Consider the following 17,879-nt stretch of genomic DNA (forward strand, 5'->3'; position numbering starts at 1 on the left):
TTTCTCAAAATTTAGTATTCCCTTAACACACTGCTTCAGAGTCAACTTTTCAGTGTTACACTAATTACCCATCAAAATCTATTGGTGTAATGCAGAGGTGGGACTAAGTCATTGTTTTGCAAGTCCCAAGTCATGACGTAGACGTCTAAAGTGCTCTTCACCAAATGTAATGCCATTTTAAAAACAGTAAAAATGTATTACATTCAAACCATTTAGTTAGAAGCTGTTTTCGAGCCACAGGTTTTGTATACTGCAATTCTTTTTTTTTTGACCACCATGTAAGTTTTTGTATGTGAATTAAATCTTTAGTATCCTTTTTATGCCTCTGCACAGGCGATAGCCGTGGCCAGAGGCATCATGTTTTTGGGTTGTCCAGCCCTCTGTCTGTCCCTCTGTCTGTCCATTTTTAAATAACATACTTTTAAATCTTTGGGGGAAGGTTTCAATTATTTTCAAGTCAAAACGAGACGTCATGAGTCACTGGTGTTACAGTTCATGTTGAGTTGCAAGTCTTTTTTCATTTCGTCAAGTTGAGTCTTAGTTTATTAAATTTGTGACTTAGGTCTGACTTAAGTCCAAGCCATGTGACTTGAGTAGACATCTCAGGCATTATATGGAAAATGGTGGTTGAGGTGTAAAAAAATTACATTTTCACGCTACTTTGCATTAGCTTTTTGTTTTTTAGCTCCTGCTGAATCAAAAACATCTCCTTGTTCAGTTTTAAAAGGAGCAAGACATCTTATTGTTTACAATAGACTCGTATGTTCTCGGCTTTTGCCCGCTCATGATGTCGCTCTCCATGCTGGCACAAAAATTGTCATGGTAACGAGAGGAAGGTCCTTTCCTCTGGAGTTGACAGAAAAATAAATGGACTTTAATGAGAAGAGATGGGCTCATCTTTCAGCGACAGCTCACACATGCATGTTAGAGGCTGATATTGGCTGTATTCTGCTGAACGCTGTGGAGGAATTGATTTCCAGAGCTGCAGTTGAGACCTGCAGCAGCCCAGTTTATCATGTTGGTCTTCTGGAATCAATAAACCACTCTTCCATTTCATGAATAGTTATTCTGTCGCCTGACATTTGGCGGTAAATCAACCTCGGTGAAGCTTTTATTAGCTTTTTCCAAGCCCTTTGAATCTATCTACACAATTAGCCGGGATCATTACGTACTGAGGCATCTGTATCTGGGGCTCTGCCGGGAGATCAGGCCGAGGGCTAAAAATGATCACTAAATTAAAGCACCCTGCTGACAGCCTTGTCAAAAGCACCAAGATTGCTCTCAATATCCTGAAAAGGCGGGCGGCCTCTTTCCTCTAATCCATCTGGCTGAAATCCCAAAAGGGCCCGTTCCTCCTCACAACCCTCTGAAATGAGTCAACAGAGGATCATCCCCACTCTGAGGCGTCCAAACTCATTCAGACTCTCTGAGGGACCGTCCTCACTCTTGAGAGAACAGCAGGGGTTTTTATTCACCTAAACGAACGCAGTTACTTATATAAAGAGAGAATAATGGAGGCTTTGATAAGTGGTTTGCTGCTTCTTCAGCACCAGAAAGAAAAGCCGTTTTTGTGAAGGACTCAGGTTTTATATAAAGTTGAGGCCGCAACAGCAGCACCTGTTTGATATAATGAAATCCACTGCAAGGGCCCTGCAATAAAACCTGCCTTTGTGATTTTTTTAATGATCACTTTTTTGTTGAGATAAAGGTTTTGATTTGATTTTTTGGTCATATCCAAGGCCAGACTTTGTGGTAGTGTGTGTGATGGTATTATACTGTAATTCTAACTGTGCCATTTAGGCAGAGCCTTTAATTTACAATATATTCTGAACATTTTGTATTAAACAATATATTTTGCACCAAATGTTCATTTAACATTTATTTAGGTAGGTATAAGTCCAAGATATCCTGATTTTTAGTCCTCAGTATGCGTCAGGTTTCAAAAACACTGGACATTCCCCAAAGTGCAACTGGGTTTTGTCTTTTGTTAGACCCAGTTTGGCATTAAGGCTGTTACTGTGTTTATTTGGAGCCAGATGTTACCATATTGGGGCAAGGGCTGGCTGTGGACTAAGAAGCCTAGGACACTATCGGCAATAAGCCTGTGTCTCAAAGCAGTCCGCATACCTAAAGAAAGCCTAAAAAAAAGGTAAAGGGGGGGGGGGTTGTAAAAAATGTCACCCCCCTATAGTTGGCAAATTTGCGCACGTTAGGATGGCGAATGTGTAATGTCAGGGTAAGCCAATTAGAGGCAGAGTAAGGCAGAGTACATGTTTGTTGGATAGATTTTGTGCAGCATTTTAGGATGTATTTTTCTAAGTTCATTTGTGAATCTAAAAGTCGTAAGCCATGCTTTCCGCGGCTCAAGCCAAGATGACAAAAGAAAAATAACTATAGTATTATTAGACTTTGTAGCACACTCTTCAGACAACTTAATAACACTGTTTAATCAGGTTGAATAGCGCTCGCCTTGGCAAGTTAACTGTGCTTAAAATCGGTGAAGTGGGCATTTGAAAGTTTTGTGACACTGATGCAGCATAAGAGACAGGAGAAGTGAGTGAAGTTTTTGCAGTGCTTGTAGTACTGGTCGTTCCCACAAAGCAAAGTACTGTCATCCCTGTAAGTGGATTTAAGGGACCCCCCAAATCAAAAATACATATTTTTCATCTAACCTGTAGTGCCTCTTATCCACCTAGACTGTTTCAGAGTGTCGGAGATATCGGCTGTAGAGATGTCTGCCTTTTTTCCAGTATTATTTTTCCAGTCCGTGAGTAGATGTGCACATCCTTCTGCGTGGGCGTAGTTCAGAAAGAAAATAGTCCCTACATAAAACAGCTTGCTACAAAGTCTGTGGGTTATTTTGAATAACTGGGTCATGATCTTTTTTCTCAATTTTTATTGTTTTTATTTATTTATTCCTTTTTTTGCACTTTGAGAACCAAGTCAAGAGCCGTCTAGTTCCATTATATTTGAGAAGGCAGACTTCCTTACAATTGATATCTGTAGCAACTCACCCCAAAACAATCTAGATTGATGAACATCACTGCAGGCAAGAGGAAAAAGTATGAATTTTTGATTTTTTTTTTTGTTTGCTCCTCACATTTTTAGTAATAATAACAAAAAAAAAGATGTTATTGGATTCATTCATGACTCAGCCTTTTCCTTCACCGGCCACTCAGTGGCACTGTAGTTCAATTTCAGCTTTACAGAGAAATGCTTCTCACTTCTCCTCATGCGTTGATGTTTTTGTGTAGAAGTGAAGGGCTTCCGCCAGCAGATGGTGATGTGTGATAGCCTCTGAAGTTCACATGAAACAGGCCTCTGCTGCTCTAACAATCAGCACTGGCAGAGTTTGAGCTCACAGATGTTCTGTAATCAACAGCAGCTCTTTTCAGTCGGAGCAGAGTCTTCGCCACTAACACAGACTGAAATACCCTACTCCACACTGAAATGGATTGCAATATAAATGTATGTTGAGCTGCAGTAAGAGGTTTTTAGGATGGATGTTGACTCTGACATCAGATCCTAGGTTTATCATTGCTATTCTGAACTCTTAAGACCAGAGATTCATGCCCCCTGGGGAGATGTGGGAGAGCTGAAAGGATGGCACGTAGGTAGGGATGTGAGGCAATAATACTGCGCGAGCTGAAAGAAACAGGCACATGCCAGTTTTCTAAAAACAAATGAAAGTTTGTAATTTAGTTTGGTTCGCTCACCAACATGATCAACAGTTACTGAAGTGGCTCAGACACGCAAATCATGGAGGCAGTCTTTACCCAACTGCTGCAATTTTTGCCAAAAATCACACTATAATTTAGTAAAATCACACTGACTTGATACAAGTATTTTTGGATTCAGTTTGACTTGCACTTTCTGAGGATGTCATTCTTGCTTGATGTCCATTGTGAATAAATGTCCGTAAATCTGCTTGGAAATCATAGATAAGAATTATGGTCAAGAACTTGGCAGATAATTGTTGTGTTTTTAAGTTCATTTCAGTATCAAAATGCTCCAGTGATAGCTGTGTGTTTATTAATGGGTACAATGCTTACATAACTGCTAATATTTAATTATTCATACCTTTAATGGTGCCAGTGCTAGTATTCTGGTTAGATTTGAGGTTGGACCAGCATGCACAGTCTATTTTGATATGTTATGTCAGTGTTGACTTTGTTAAACGATATGATTAAAAAGAAATAATATTTGCATATTGAAAATCCAGAGTAGGGCTGTTAAAGGTTACCTGTGGAAACATTGTACCCAACCTCTGGTCGGGTGGGAGCTAGCTAGAGGAATCGCTCATTATCGCTTAGGTAACCTTGTTGAATAAGTGGCTCAATTATGAGCTGCAAACCCCCTTCAGCATAGTTAAACCCTGTTACCTTTTGGTAGCTCTGTTAGCACAGTTGGCAGTGTTGGCATGGTTAGTTGTACTAACAAGTAAACACTGTAGTCTTGATGTTTGCCTCAAAATCATTGAAAAAACCTTTTTTTCCTTTTTCTGACACTTTAATTGTTGCATAGAAATGTTGTTAAGTCTCAGAGGCCACTTCCAAAGGTGCAGGTAGAGCATCAATCCACAGGTAACAGTTAAAACTCAACCCCCTGATGCGAGTGCAACTCATATAAATGACCAAATATTTGGCTGCTGCTTTGACAACCTGTCTGTGTCATTATGTTGGCTTCTTCTTTGTAAATCTTTAATTAAACCTGCTTTCAGGAGTCCAGTTGTTGATGAGGAAATAGGCATACCGTATGCTGCTTTGCAGTTCAAATCTCTGTACTGTGAGGCTGAAAAAATGTCAAGATAAAAGTTTCAACAACGCTGGCCAGATGTCTAATTTGCTTGACAGGCCTTTGGTGATTCCAGATGTAATCTTGTTTTTATTACTTAAGCCACCATGTGGTGTCCCTCGAGTCTTCTAGCAGTCACCCTCTAAACAGATGTGTTGTGTTTTTCATTAATTTCCATAAATCAACATTGATCATATCCCGTCTTTGGTCACTAGTTTCACTCGGGCCACAGCAGCCAAGAAAAATGTTTTATATGGAAGAAAAAACGATGACAGTGAAAACAACAGCACAACTTAATTGTGTTGGTAAATTTCCAACAGATTAGTTATCACAATAACTTTTTACCAACTACTACTATCTACTCTCTTATCCAAGGCAGCCACAGCACTATACCCACAGTGTTGCTAATGTGCAGACTTAATATTTTGTTTTCAGACATACCATATTTAGAAAAATATAAACAATGTAAAAGTATAAAAGAAAATTCTCTCAAAAGTCATCGTTTTACCTTGCCTGCAATTTCCGACGAGGAACTTTCCAGTTATGGCTGTAAATAACAACAAAACAGGTAAGTTTGCCTACATATTTCCACTATTCAAATAAATTGCCAGTTGTCTACTGCAGAGTGATCGTTGGTTATAACTCACTGTCAAACTCAGTGATTTGCTTTCTAATATTCGCAAAATTAGAGATTTATTACTTTAAATTGTACACAATTAGTTATGTGTTATTGTACACAGTCAAAGAATGAACGACGTCAGTATAACATAGAACCTGCATATGTGACACCTGTGTATTAAATAATGTAACTTATGGATCTTCTGTAAACTGCTTTGGTAACATGTTTTTGTTGTTTGTTTGTTTGTTTTTGTTTTTTTTAATTTCAGACTTCAAACCAAAAACCTATTGACTTTAAGATGAGGGAACCGTGAGTGCTAAAACGCTAACTCATTTTTGGGTTCTAGGACTCATTCTTCCCTATTTGTAAAACTTAGTAAGAAATGATGTGATATATGGTTAAAATTTTTCATTCAAACAAATATATATGTAACTTGAAACTTTGCTTAAAAATTCAAGTAATGTAAAGCTTAATCTGTTTTTCAGAGTTTTTCTGTTTTTTCAAGACTGAGCAGGCTAAGCATTTTTGTGCTTATATCTGGGTTATTTATTTAGCTTTAGAAACCCCACAATATCTAAAAAGCATTTGCATATTATTGGCCAGCAGACTCAACAGAAACTAGAAAATGTGTTTGTTGCTGGGTGGTTACTCAAGTTTGACCTGCTTGCTGAGGTTGTAAAGTAGGTTTTGTTAAATTTAGGATTCTGGTGATGTGACTGATGTTTTTTTTTTACAGCTATGAGTCAAACTGTGTATTTCCATGGAAACGGAGATAACAGTGAGAAAAAGCTTTTTGGCTTCAGAGCTAATTGCCCCTCTACATTAATAAATTTTGATTCTATATTTTATTTTGTTGGTGAGAGTAGTATAATTGCAATATTACACTTGAGGGTGTGCTTAAACATAATTTGTGGCAGGACAGTGATGCAGTCAGGACAGAGGTCCGTAAGCATCACTGTAATGTTACCTAATTGGTAACTCCATCCCGATCCATGGTGGTTGGAGGGCGTTGCTGCAGAAACATTGTACCCCCAGGCTTCCCCAGTGAGTTAGAGGCCTAATTTCAAACAGCCTTCAAAAACCCTTTAGCACTGAAACTATAGTCTTAGTGTTAGGTCTGTTAGCTGGTTCATCACAGCTAACTTAGTAGTGCTAATAGTAGTTAACAATGCTTAAGGGGATTTGTGGCTCAAAATTAAGGCGCTTTCCAACTGTGAAGGAGCCCGGAGGATTGCCACAATGTTACCCTTAAACAGCAGCACCATCCAACAGTGGTGATCGCCTACCTCCCACCCGGAGGGTACAGTGTAGAGTGGCTAACTAACTAATGGAAAGTGTGGGTGGTCAGTGGGCACTATGGAACTTCTGGATCTTCTGTAAAAGTGCTCTGGCAACATGTTTTTGTTGTTTGTTTGTTTGTTTTTGGATTTGTTTTTATTTTGTTGTTTGTTTGAATTTGAAAAAAAAATGGACTTGAATGGAATGCTCTGATGACATCACTGCACTTTATGATGAAAGCGTAGAAGCCAGTGACATCATGATCACTTTGTGATGTAAAGTTCTAGAATTCTCAGAGCTTATAAATTCAGGCGAGGTTTTTGGTTCTTCATTTCGATATCGTCAGACTTCGAGAGCAGACACAGAGTGGAATTCAGATTTTGCAAAATTTAAGCAAAGATGTTTGTTGTAAACCCTAACATCAACTTGTGGACCACCATGCAGCAAGCTTCCAATAAAAGGAAGTGGGAGGATGTAAATCCAGCCGGGATCAGAAGGGCAGACAACCACAGCCCAGATGAAAAAAGGAGCAGACTGGTCAAGAAATATCCCAAGAGGAGAACCCTTGGTGCACGTCTTCCAAGGGTTCTGAAAGGAAAACCAGCCAAAGTCAAGAGGGTACTGCACAAGATTGTACATCAGGGTCCAGAGAAAATGGATACCTCTCCAAGTATTGCAGTGTCACCAAAACGTTCCACCAGAGTGACTCTACCAGTGAAGGCTGCACGTGCTCGGTCCACCAGAGCAAAGTGGGCTTCGCTGATTAAGGCTGCACTTGAGCCTCCTGAGAAGATGGATACATCCCCGAGCATTCCCATCCCATCTAAATGCTCTGTGGTAGGGGCCAACGTTGCATGGACTGTGCCGATGACAACGCCACCAGCTGCTCCGGAGAGAATGGATACCTCCCCAAGTGTTCCAGTGTCACCAAAACGCTCTATGGCATGGTCCACCAGAGTAACTCTACCAGTGAAGGCTGCACGTGCTCGGTCCACCAGAGCAAAGTGGGTTTCACTGATAAAGGCTGCACCTGAGGCTCCTGAGAAGATGGATACATCCCCGAGCATTCCCATCCCATCTAAATGCTCTGTGGTAGGGGCCAACGTTACCACGGCCATGGCCTCCTTGGACGTCCAGATGAGAAATCTTTCCATCTAAGATTTCCACGCAGAAGACTTCCCCAAAAAAACCCCATACACACGCGCATTAGTTCTTGCACATATGTGAGGACCAATTACATTTTTGGTCCTCACATATAAGCAATTTCTAATGCGCGCCCACACAAACACAAACACAAACACAGATACAAAAACCTGCACACACACCCAGCCGTCCGTGGAGAGGGGACCTCTCTTTGAATTGCCTTTCCCGAGGTTTCTTCCCATGTCCATCGCCTTGTTCTGATGTTCATGGGGAGTTTTTCCTCGTCTTCTTAGAGAGCTCGGGCTGGGCACCTGTTGCTGATCTGGGTCTATCAGGCCCAGTGAAACATCTACAGCAACAATTTCCCCCTAAATTCGACATCTCCTCCAAAAACACAAAATAAATTCCCTAAAATGATTTCATGTTTATATGTCTGTTACTGAAAAGATACACTTACGTCATGTGTAATATTGAATTTATTTATTCATTTATTTTATTAACAAATCAGGGGACAAGCACTGATGAGTATATTTTGGTTTAAATGTTGCTATTTTGTCTAAAGCTATATTTTGGTCTTCCAGAGAAAATAATGATGTTTCTATTTTTTTTTAGAGTGCAAAAGGCAGAATGTCTGCAGAGAAAATATGAGTGAAAGGACAGAGAGAAAAATCAGAAAAAAATTTAACATGATAAATAGGTTATTGTACTATCAGAAATGTACAAAAAAATCAATTTAAGAAATGGCTTCAAGTGGCATCAGCTCCAACCTGATTCAATTGGTGAAAGTCAACATCCAATAACTAGCAAGTTATTTTTTATGAAAATAACACATAAGTCAGAAATGGTGAAATTTTAATGTTTTGGGTGCAAATGTCTTGCCTTTTATTTTGTTTTCTGTTGGCTTTGCTGTCACACAGACAGCTTGCTAGCCATGTTAGCATGTGGAAACATGGCTCACCACTCTACGCTGTACCCACTGGTGGATGGTGCTGCTGTGTAACAGAAACATGGTGGCAGCCCTCAAGACTCCTCCAAGGTTGGGAAGGGCCTTAATTTTGAGTCGCAAATCCTCTTAAGCATTGTTAACTACTGTTAGCACTACTAAGTTAGCTGTGGTGACCCAGCTAATGGTGCTAACAGACCTAACACTAAGACTATAGTTTCAGTGCTAAAGGGTTTTTGAATGCTGTTCAGAATTAGGCCTCTAACTCACTGGGGAAGCCTGGGGGTACAATGTTTCTGCAGCAACGCCCTCCCACCGCCATGGATCGGGATGGAGTTACCAATTAAGCAACATTACAGTGATGCTTTTGGACCTCTGTCCTGACTGCATCACTGTCCTGCCACAAATGAAGTTTAAGCACACCCTCAAGTGTAATATTGCAATTATACTACTCTTACCAACAAAATAGAATATATAATCAAAATGTATACCTCTGAAATCAAAAAGCTTTTTGTCAGTGTTATCTCCGTTTCCATGGAAATACACAGTCTGACTCATAATTGTAAAAAAACCAATCAGTCACATCACCAAAATCCTAAATTTAATGAAAGCTACTTTACAACTTCAGCAAGCAGGTAGAACTTGAGAAAGAAGTTTTGTAGTTTCTTTTGAATCTGCCGGCCAATTTGTGCATATGCTTTCTGGACATTGTGGGGTTTCCCAAGCTAAATAAATAACTCGGATATAAAGACAAAAATGCTTGGCCTGCTCAGTCTCTCTGAGAAATCTAATGAAAAAAGTAATTTTTGAATGCTGCACAATAATACACTAAACTACAAATGTGTACAATTTAATGTACTTTGTAATAAATCTCTAATTTTGTGAATATTATAGAGTAAATCATTGAATTTGAAAGAGAGACTACAGAACGTCATCACACCATATGTGGCTTTATAGCCTCCTTATGATTGCAATATTAAGTAATGGTGAAGTTTGCTTATACCCCAACATGGTTTAGTTCATTTGTGAAGATTATCCTGATGAACAAAGAGTGTAAGTATTGTAAATGTTTGTTTTCCACGGAGATTATGCCCTGCAATAACCTAGAATTCAATGGAAAATTCCTGTCGGCCTTCTGACAAGGTAACGGGGGGCGACGCTTACTTCTGCACTGGCCTACAGAAAAACGGCATTCTTGTGGCACTCCATTACATGAAACCCATTTTGTGATTTTCTTATGTTATCATAGGTCTATTTCAGTGTGTGCTGTACAACTACAGGGAAATCTTTCTATCACACTTGGATAGTGTTTCAGCAGATAATCAGTGGCTCTATCAGTAATAGCACAAACATGGCACTTAAAGTGTATCTAAATATAACATCAGCTTCTTGGAAAAATGTTCATTGTACTATATGAATACAATGTGGATGACTGGAAGGCATCACAGGGGAAGACGAGGTTGTTCGTCCACCCATCGCTCCCTGCCTTGGAGCTGAATTTCCTCCTGGGCATTCCAGCAGAGAGGCTGAGGTCTCTGGGGAAACGCTGCTCTGTCCTGACAGTTTTGGCCTCTGGCAATGACTGATGCACAATAGCAGTACACAGAACTGAAGCAAAGAAGCATCTCCACACCACCGACAATCCCTCCATTTCTGTCCCTATGTCTCACACCCTCTCTCTCTCAGGCTGTCATGTAAGACGCTTTGCCAAGAAGCTGTCAGTCTGTTTGCGCTGTTCTGAATGATATGGGCATGTGATTGCTCAATTGAGCCCCTCTCTGGCAAAGTGGTTACTTCATGTACTTCGCAAAGTACTATGAGACGGTTGCCCTGAGTCGTAGGAAGAGGCTATTAGCTAACAATCAAGTTAATGTCTCTCCAAACCTCTTTAAATATTGATGCAGGTGTTTCGTTTTTAATAAAATACACTGATTGGTGTCAGAGGTTTGAGCGTAAAAACTAAGTGCTGGTACTTCCCTTGTTCACATATTGCATGTGTAAGAGGAGACAGGGGAACACTGTGTTCTGGCTGAGTTTACAAAATGCATGAACTATACACACAGGCGACAGGTATGTTAGTCATTTTGAAGCACCTAAGATTGCCATTAAGTTACAGAAGCTTACAAACACATTTTTATAGATATGGATATAGATAAGTGGACAAATAATGCAAGTTTCAGGATGCAAAATGTCAGTATAAAATAATCCCCCCCAAAAAAGAAGACCAAACACTATAGAACCACATATAATCGGAAATTAAAACAACATACATAAAACAGGTAAAATGAATACAAATAAATAAAAAGATGAAATCACTTAAAAGCAAGTCTATAAATATAGGTTTTAAGAGGTGATTTATAACAAGATAGAATGACAAAAATCCATTATTTACGATTGCCTAATCAGTGCAAGAGACAAGTGAAAACACATCGATAATACTCACATATTTTACAAACATGAACAAAACTGCTGTTCGGTCATCTGCAAGTGTATGGTAAAACCACATCTGGTTCTATTAAGCTATGTCCTCACTTCCCGCCATTTGGCAGTGTTTCATGTGTGAAAGGTGCCTTTAGGCGCCTTGCTCTTACGCCAAAAGCACTGAAAAAATGGCGCTTCTTTACGATTTCAGGAAGAGAACGGGCTGGAAACTCAGCACAGTAGCATAGAAACCTCACAGCCAACTAGCATTTTTGAGGTGTAATTGCAGAGCGAAGCAGTCACACTGCCACACAAGTATAAAAGCCCACACACAACAAATCAGCCTTAAATAACCAAAAAATCATTTATTGACTGTTTAAGGCCTCGACAAGCAAAAATATTCCCTGTCTGATCACAATGAAACGTGATCATTTTGCTGTTACTGGGAACCTTGTGTTCTTCATAGGAGAAAACATCAGCTAAACTGACACACGTGGAGTTCAGTCACCATGTAAAAATATGTGTCCAGCATAGAAAATCTCTTTTTTAAACAGCAGTATTAGTACAACATCAAGTTTAGCAGAGTGAACACAAATAGAGGCAGGGATAACTATGAAAAAAAACCTGGAGGGGCAATGGGTCTTGTCCACATACATGACTCATACGCTTCCTATTAGAAGTACACAAAAAAAGGAGCATATTCTCATGGTAAAAAAGGAATTCAGCTCCATGGTGTTTATATAGTGGGTGTGTGCATGAGTGGGAGAGGGAAAGCCCAGACCTCTTTGCAGAGCTCAATGTTTACATTTGGACACATGTAAAGCGGTTGTTCAAACCAAAGAACCAAGCAGCCTGTAAATTAAATTGATCACTTGGAGTGACGACATGTTTTGCAATACTTTGAAACGCATACCAGTCATTTTTAGCTGGTGAGCCTGAGGGGTCCCACCTCATGCTCCATAGGGGTAGTGGTCCAGGGTGACAGGGGGCATTGCCTGTCTTAGTATGTGGGTCAGTCATGCTGAAGATTCACGGCTTCCAAAATTACAGAGAATGAGTCCGCAAGAGACCCAAAGCAGCTGGGAGATGTTAAGAACAAGCTCTCCCTCAGTGAATGTTAATGAACGTACTTGAAAGGACAGATGCATGGAGATGAAAAACAAAAATGCGGACATGGAGGGGGCACATGGAGAAGGAAAGGACATTTGTATGTGCTGCAAAAGGAAAATGCGTTTTGGTGTGAGTAGGTAGAGAGGCACTGTAAGTCCCAAACAGCCTGTCCCAGTAACCAAAGGCCTCTAGCGTGTAGCCTAGATCTTCAGCTACACTCAGCTCCAGCCTGAAGCCTCAACAGATTGCTAGAATGTCCCACGCCTGCAAGGGGTGAGAGTTCAAGGCTGAGACCCAAAGCGCACTGGGTAACAACATGGCTATAAAAAATAAGATGATCAAAAACAAGCTTTAAATGATTGACAATCCATAAGCAAAAAGGGCTCTTTGTTTTTATGTCACTGTTGAAATAACAGGCAAGTCAACAAAGAGCAAGTATATATTGTTTAATTGTGGCACTTCTTGAAAATACCACCTTATTTTCCATAAAGCCTGTTTGATTGCTGCATGGTAAGGGGCCGTGAACACGCCATGTCTTATACCACCCTGAAAACGCAAAGTTGGGTGCTGGGTGCTACTCTTGTGTCCACTCTGTGCCGACTTTCAAGAGAGCAGAAGCAGGTTGCATCTGAGGTTGCTAAGCGACCATAACCAGCACCATATCTTAGCCCACTTCCTAGAAAGTACTGAGTACAGACCTGTTTTTTTTCCAGGTGTTTCTTAAGCGTGTTTTAGGGCGAAGATATAGTTATAGAAAGAGAGATAAAGCTCAGGTTAATTTATATTTAAATATATAAAGTAAAAATAAATACTAAATATAAAAGTAATGTGTTGGAGACAGGGCTACTCCAGGATCTCGGCATGGTCTCTGTGCACTGTATCTTTCTCCATCACTCTAACAACACAGCCACAACAATCGGAAACACATTCACAGAAGATGCACTTTATCTGTATCATGGGAAATGTAGGATTTTATATTTTTGGAGCTTAGCTCATTGGGGATAAGCCTGGATATATTGAGGTTGTTTGAAAGCTCGGCCACTTGCAAGTCCCCAGACTTTATGAAAGTGCAAAAATAAATTGCAGGGTTATTCATTTAATTGTATTAACATCAGAAAAGAAAAACATACGCAGCTTAAGTTACAGGAATCTCAGTGGTTTTGACCGAGCTCTGGTGGGATGACATGTCAGCAGAACTCCAATAAACCAACAAACAAGTTTTATTGTGCAACGTGCATTTAAATGAACCAAAAGTAAAAATGCAACAATGTCAACTTTCCACTGTGGTTTTTCTGTATACGAACCAGCTTTGAATAGCACAGTGAATCCACATCTGTCTCTCGGTCAATCTAAATACTGCAGGTCTGATGGTCAGTGAGATAACTCTTCCAGTAACTGCAAGTTCACAGCTTCAGACCGCAAGAAAACAAGTGTATCACTGCTAAATGATTCCTGTACTTTTCCATGTGGTCTCAGATGTCTACCTAATATCACAGCTGTGTAAGAGCTCACTTAAACTACAAAGAATGCTGTGTTTCTGTAATGACAGTAACAAAAAATGTCAATTAAATGCAGCCACTAATTTTTTTTTTGAAATCATGCACATAAAGACTGTCTTTTTTTATTGTTTTCTCTTTATCAAAAGCACTTTATTTCTCTATTTAGACTTTGCCAAGAGAGTCTGTTTACTCGAAGCCCCACAAGGTCAGATTCTGTAATTATGGAAAATATGAGTCATTATTTTGCCCGCTCACAAGGTATTTTGGAAGTTCTGTTGAAATTTCAGCTCTCCTACAATCAAATAAACAGGGATATTTTAAGGTTGTTTTGATTTTAAGAAATGTTTGAAGTACATACAGTGTACTGTTGCTGCAGGAGAGGATCCACATGTTGAAGAACACAAATAACCTAAAGAAAGACAATTCAATTGATTTGTCATCTGTATAAATCACTCAACTGGTATCCATTGTAGAATTGTGAAATCTGCTGGATATTAGTTGAATAAAATGCTCTGATTGTATATAAAACATCATAGTTTTTGTTGATTCCTTAAGAATTTGTCTCCTGTTTCTTTGCAGGGCGAAGTATTTTCGAGGAAAGAAGCTAAACGGAGAGTACGAGATTCGGGTGGAGCAGGTATGGTGGATTTAACATAAATTCTATCTTTTTAGATATTGAAATGCATCGTTTCAAAGCTATTACATTTACAGGTTCTGTATGCGACATTCAGAGCATTAATATAGCAGCAAACCACTGTTTGTTATATGAAGATATAGTGGCGTAATGGCATCTTGGGCAGAGAATGAAGTCACGCTGTGTCTGTGTGTGTTGTGATACCAGCTTCTCTGTGTTTTTTTTGTGGTAAGACAGTTTGTGAATGTTAGTTCATGTGTGTATCACACTGGCTTGCTCATCTCCGTCGCTTTACACTGCGCTTATACAGTGGTTACCACTGATATTGGTACAGCATAATCAGGGAAGCTTAGTACCAACCATCCCGTTCTTCCTTGGTTAACACTGTTATCTCTGTCAGCACTGTTGCCTTTATTTAGCAGTGTTTGTGTCTGCATAGAGCCTTCTTCCTTCACGTGGGTGCATGATTTTTCTTGGAGGTAACTTCTCACAGTACATTGTAACTCTTATACCATTATTTTTTTTTTCTTAACAATATAAAAAAGCCTCATGAAATCTATTATACACCCCCTAAAATTTTAAGATAGTTGGGAATTCTAAATATGGCCACCCTGACCTTTCATATCCAATTCCCTTGAAATAGGGTCATCCAGTCAAATTTTACTGACATTACTTAAATGAATAGTTTAATCTTTTTGGGAAATATGCTTACTGACCCTCTTGCCAAAATTAAAATGAGATTATTGATACCACTTGCATGTCTCTGAGTTAAAAGCTTGCTTTGCCAGATTACCCTAGTTAAGCATAAAGACTGGAAGCAGGGGGAAACGGCTAGCTGGCTAAAACTGAAGTATTACATTTTACCATCTAGCACCTTTAAAAGGGCATTAATTAACACATTATATCTCAAACTAAAGTGTATAAGACAATACAGCTGTAAAGCTCTGCTTGCAATCTTTATGCATAACTGGGCTTAGCTTTTCACTTCATAGCTCTAGCACCATACTCATCATACAACCTATCAATCTTCTCAAGGAAGCAAAGCATATTTCCCAAAATTTTGGCCCAAGTAGCTGATTTTAATTCAACACGATTGTACCAATATTATATACAGTGTGCCCAGAAATATGTGTCTAGACATACAGTATTTACAGAGAGCAGATAACATCTAATTTACCTCAAATAACTTCAGTTTTACATCTGCAAGCCATTGTTGAGCCTGGAGCCGTCTTTGAAATGGAGTGGTGGGTTTTTATGAGAAGGAAAAAGGGGACCACATAAAGCTGGACCGGTGATTTTATAGCCTGTTTGCTCAACTCTCGACTGTTGTGGTCACATCTTTTTTTCTGGGGAGGAGTCGAGCTGGAATATGAGTCAAGATTTTTCTGTAAAATGCAAACTTGGATTTAAAAAAAAAAGAAAAAGAAAGTGGTGTCACTGATATTGAACCCCAATAAAAATATGGTGAAGTTAATTGGGCCCCTTAAGTTGATATTGAGGGGGACCATATGATCCCCTCCAAAGCTTAGCTATAGCTCCAACTGTGACCTACTTACATCTTGTTGGACCCTTCACTGTTTCCCAGAAGCCCCTCCACACTGACTATAACAAGTCAGTCGCTAATTGCCTTCAGCAGCCAGACTCTTCATAGGCTCTTGCTGAGAGCCTCAGGACGATGGAAACACAATCTCTGTGTGAAAAGTTAGCGACATGCTGAGATGAACCCTTTCAGGAGATGACAATAAAAGCAGAGAGAGCCACTGAACTTTTTTCCTTTTTCTTTAATCCCTCTCTCTTGTTGGCTCTCTCTCCCCAGCAAACATTTGACATCAAATAGACTATTTTAATGGCCAGCACTGAAACACTATTTGCACCAAATAGTCTTAGAATTTAAAATGTATGCATTTTCAAATGCAAATATTCGGGCTGCATAACATTGGAAAAAATTGACTCTGCAATATTTTTCTGCAGTTTATATTATGTTATGACAAAGAGCAGGAATTTTCAACTAATGACTAGAAAAGCTCTATTTATAAATAATTAATCGTTTTAGAATTATTGGTGTGATTTTGTAGGGTAGTGCATCTGCATAGAAAGTAAAATAATTTTGATAAAAGCTGATATATGACTTTTCAGAGGGTGAAATTAGGTAGTTTAATACACTAGTTGACTCACAATGACACCATTACAATACTCTTCAATCAGTCCAGGGTAAAGTGTCATATTAATAATGCGTGCTGCTTACTGCGAAAGAAGGGCGCTCTCTTTAGGTGCTCCTCTCGCTCATTTTTAGGTTGTGGTCGACTACCAGTGGAGCTCGCTGTGGTTGTTTATCAGACCGACTTCTCTTGTAGATTAACGTAAGTGTTATCGCTACCTTTCCAGCCTCATGGATCCAAACCGTAGCTGGGAGACCTCTGGTTTCTTTGAGCTGGGCATACACTGTAAGGTTTGAGCGCCTTTTAGAAATGTTGTTTAATTCCTACTCTGAGTAAACAGTCTGCGAAGTTAAGCCAAAGCTCACCATTTATGTGCTCACACTGTGTGGTCAGATCATCAAGCCGTGACCTGAGTGCTCCTGATGACAATAAGGTGGTCCCTTGACTCCAGAGGATGGCTTTGGCTATTGACAATTGTCATCGAAAATTTGTTTGAAAGCTCTGGGGATGTGGGAAGGTAGAAGTTTGTTTGCTAGCGGAGGTACGGTTCATAATAATGACAGATATCCAAAGAAGAGCTTGAAAGTCAATTTCTGCAAAAAAAGGGTCAGTCAGAGTTTGGATTCCACCTCTCTCTCGGTCTCCCTCAGACACACACGAGTTAGAAAGTTAACAGCACAAACAAAGTAGCTGGATATCAGCTACACTGTATGTTTGAAAAAAAAGCACTTACCTCAGGGAAACGACTTGATGCTCTGTTTCAACTGTGAAAGAGCCTGACCAAAACTTCTGACATGTCAGAAATTCAAAACATCTCCTGGCGAGTTGGGAGTAGCTGATTGGGTTGTGACGTTGCACAGCAAACGACACCCAACGAAACTTGGTCCAACTCTCAAATGAGTCGTCGGGCCATTTCAAGTGAGAAACAGGCTCAAATGGTACTGTGTTTCCCCAGCATAATTAGCTGTAGCCTGGTTCATAGCTGGTAAATAGCCTTTACAGTCTGCCAGCAACTCTGCAGTAAAAAAAATGGTCAGGTGACACTGTGATCATGTTGCATTAAACAGATTTCTACTGTGCAGCAAATACAAAGCACAGGCCTTTTTGCAGTTGTTATACTGAATGACTGGGCTTATATAAACACTTTGTGCCAAATACTGTGGCTTCAGGTAGGCACGCACCTCTCTGCGTCTGCAGCACTTGCCGGCTTGGTTATGGTACTTCTCTACACACACACACACACACACACACACACACACACACACACACACACAGAGGA

At 39.8% G+C, this 17,879-nt stretch overlaps 1 protein-coding gene across 1 annotated transcript in view; it reads left to right on the top strand.

Moving 5' to 3' along the window:
- The window catches only part of LOC121961159 (synapsin-3-like), a 121,938-nt gene that overhangs the window by 17,564 nt on the left and 86,495 nt on the right, over positions 1 to 17,879 (top strand). Inside the window, exon 3 of the mRNA XM_042511037.1 lies at positions 14,387 to 14,444. Coding sequence (XP_042366971.1) covers positions 14,387 to 14,444 — 58 coding nt within the window. The remainder of the gene's footprint in view (positions 1 to 14,386; positions 14,445 to 17,879) is intronic.

This window comes from Plectropomus leopardus, chromosome 22 (genome assembly GCF_008729295.1).
Source record: "Plectropomus leopardus isolate mb chromosome 22, YSFRI_Pleo_2.0, whole genome shotgun sequence".
NCBI lineage: Eukaryota > Metazoa > Chordata > Actinopteri > Perciformes > Serranidae > Plectropomus > Plectropomus leopardus.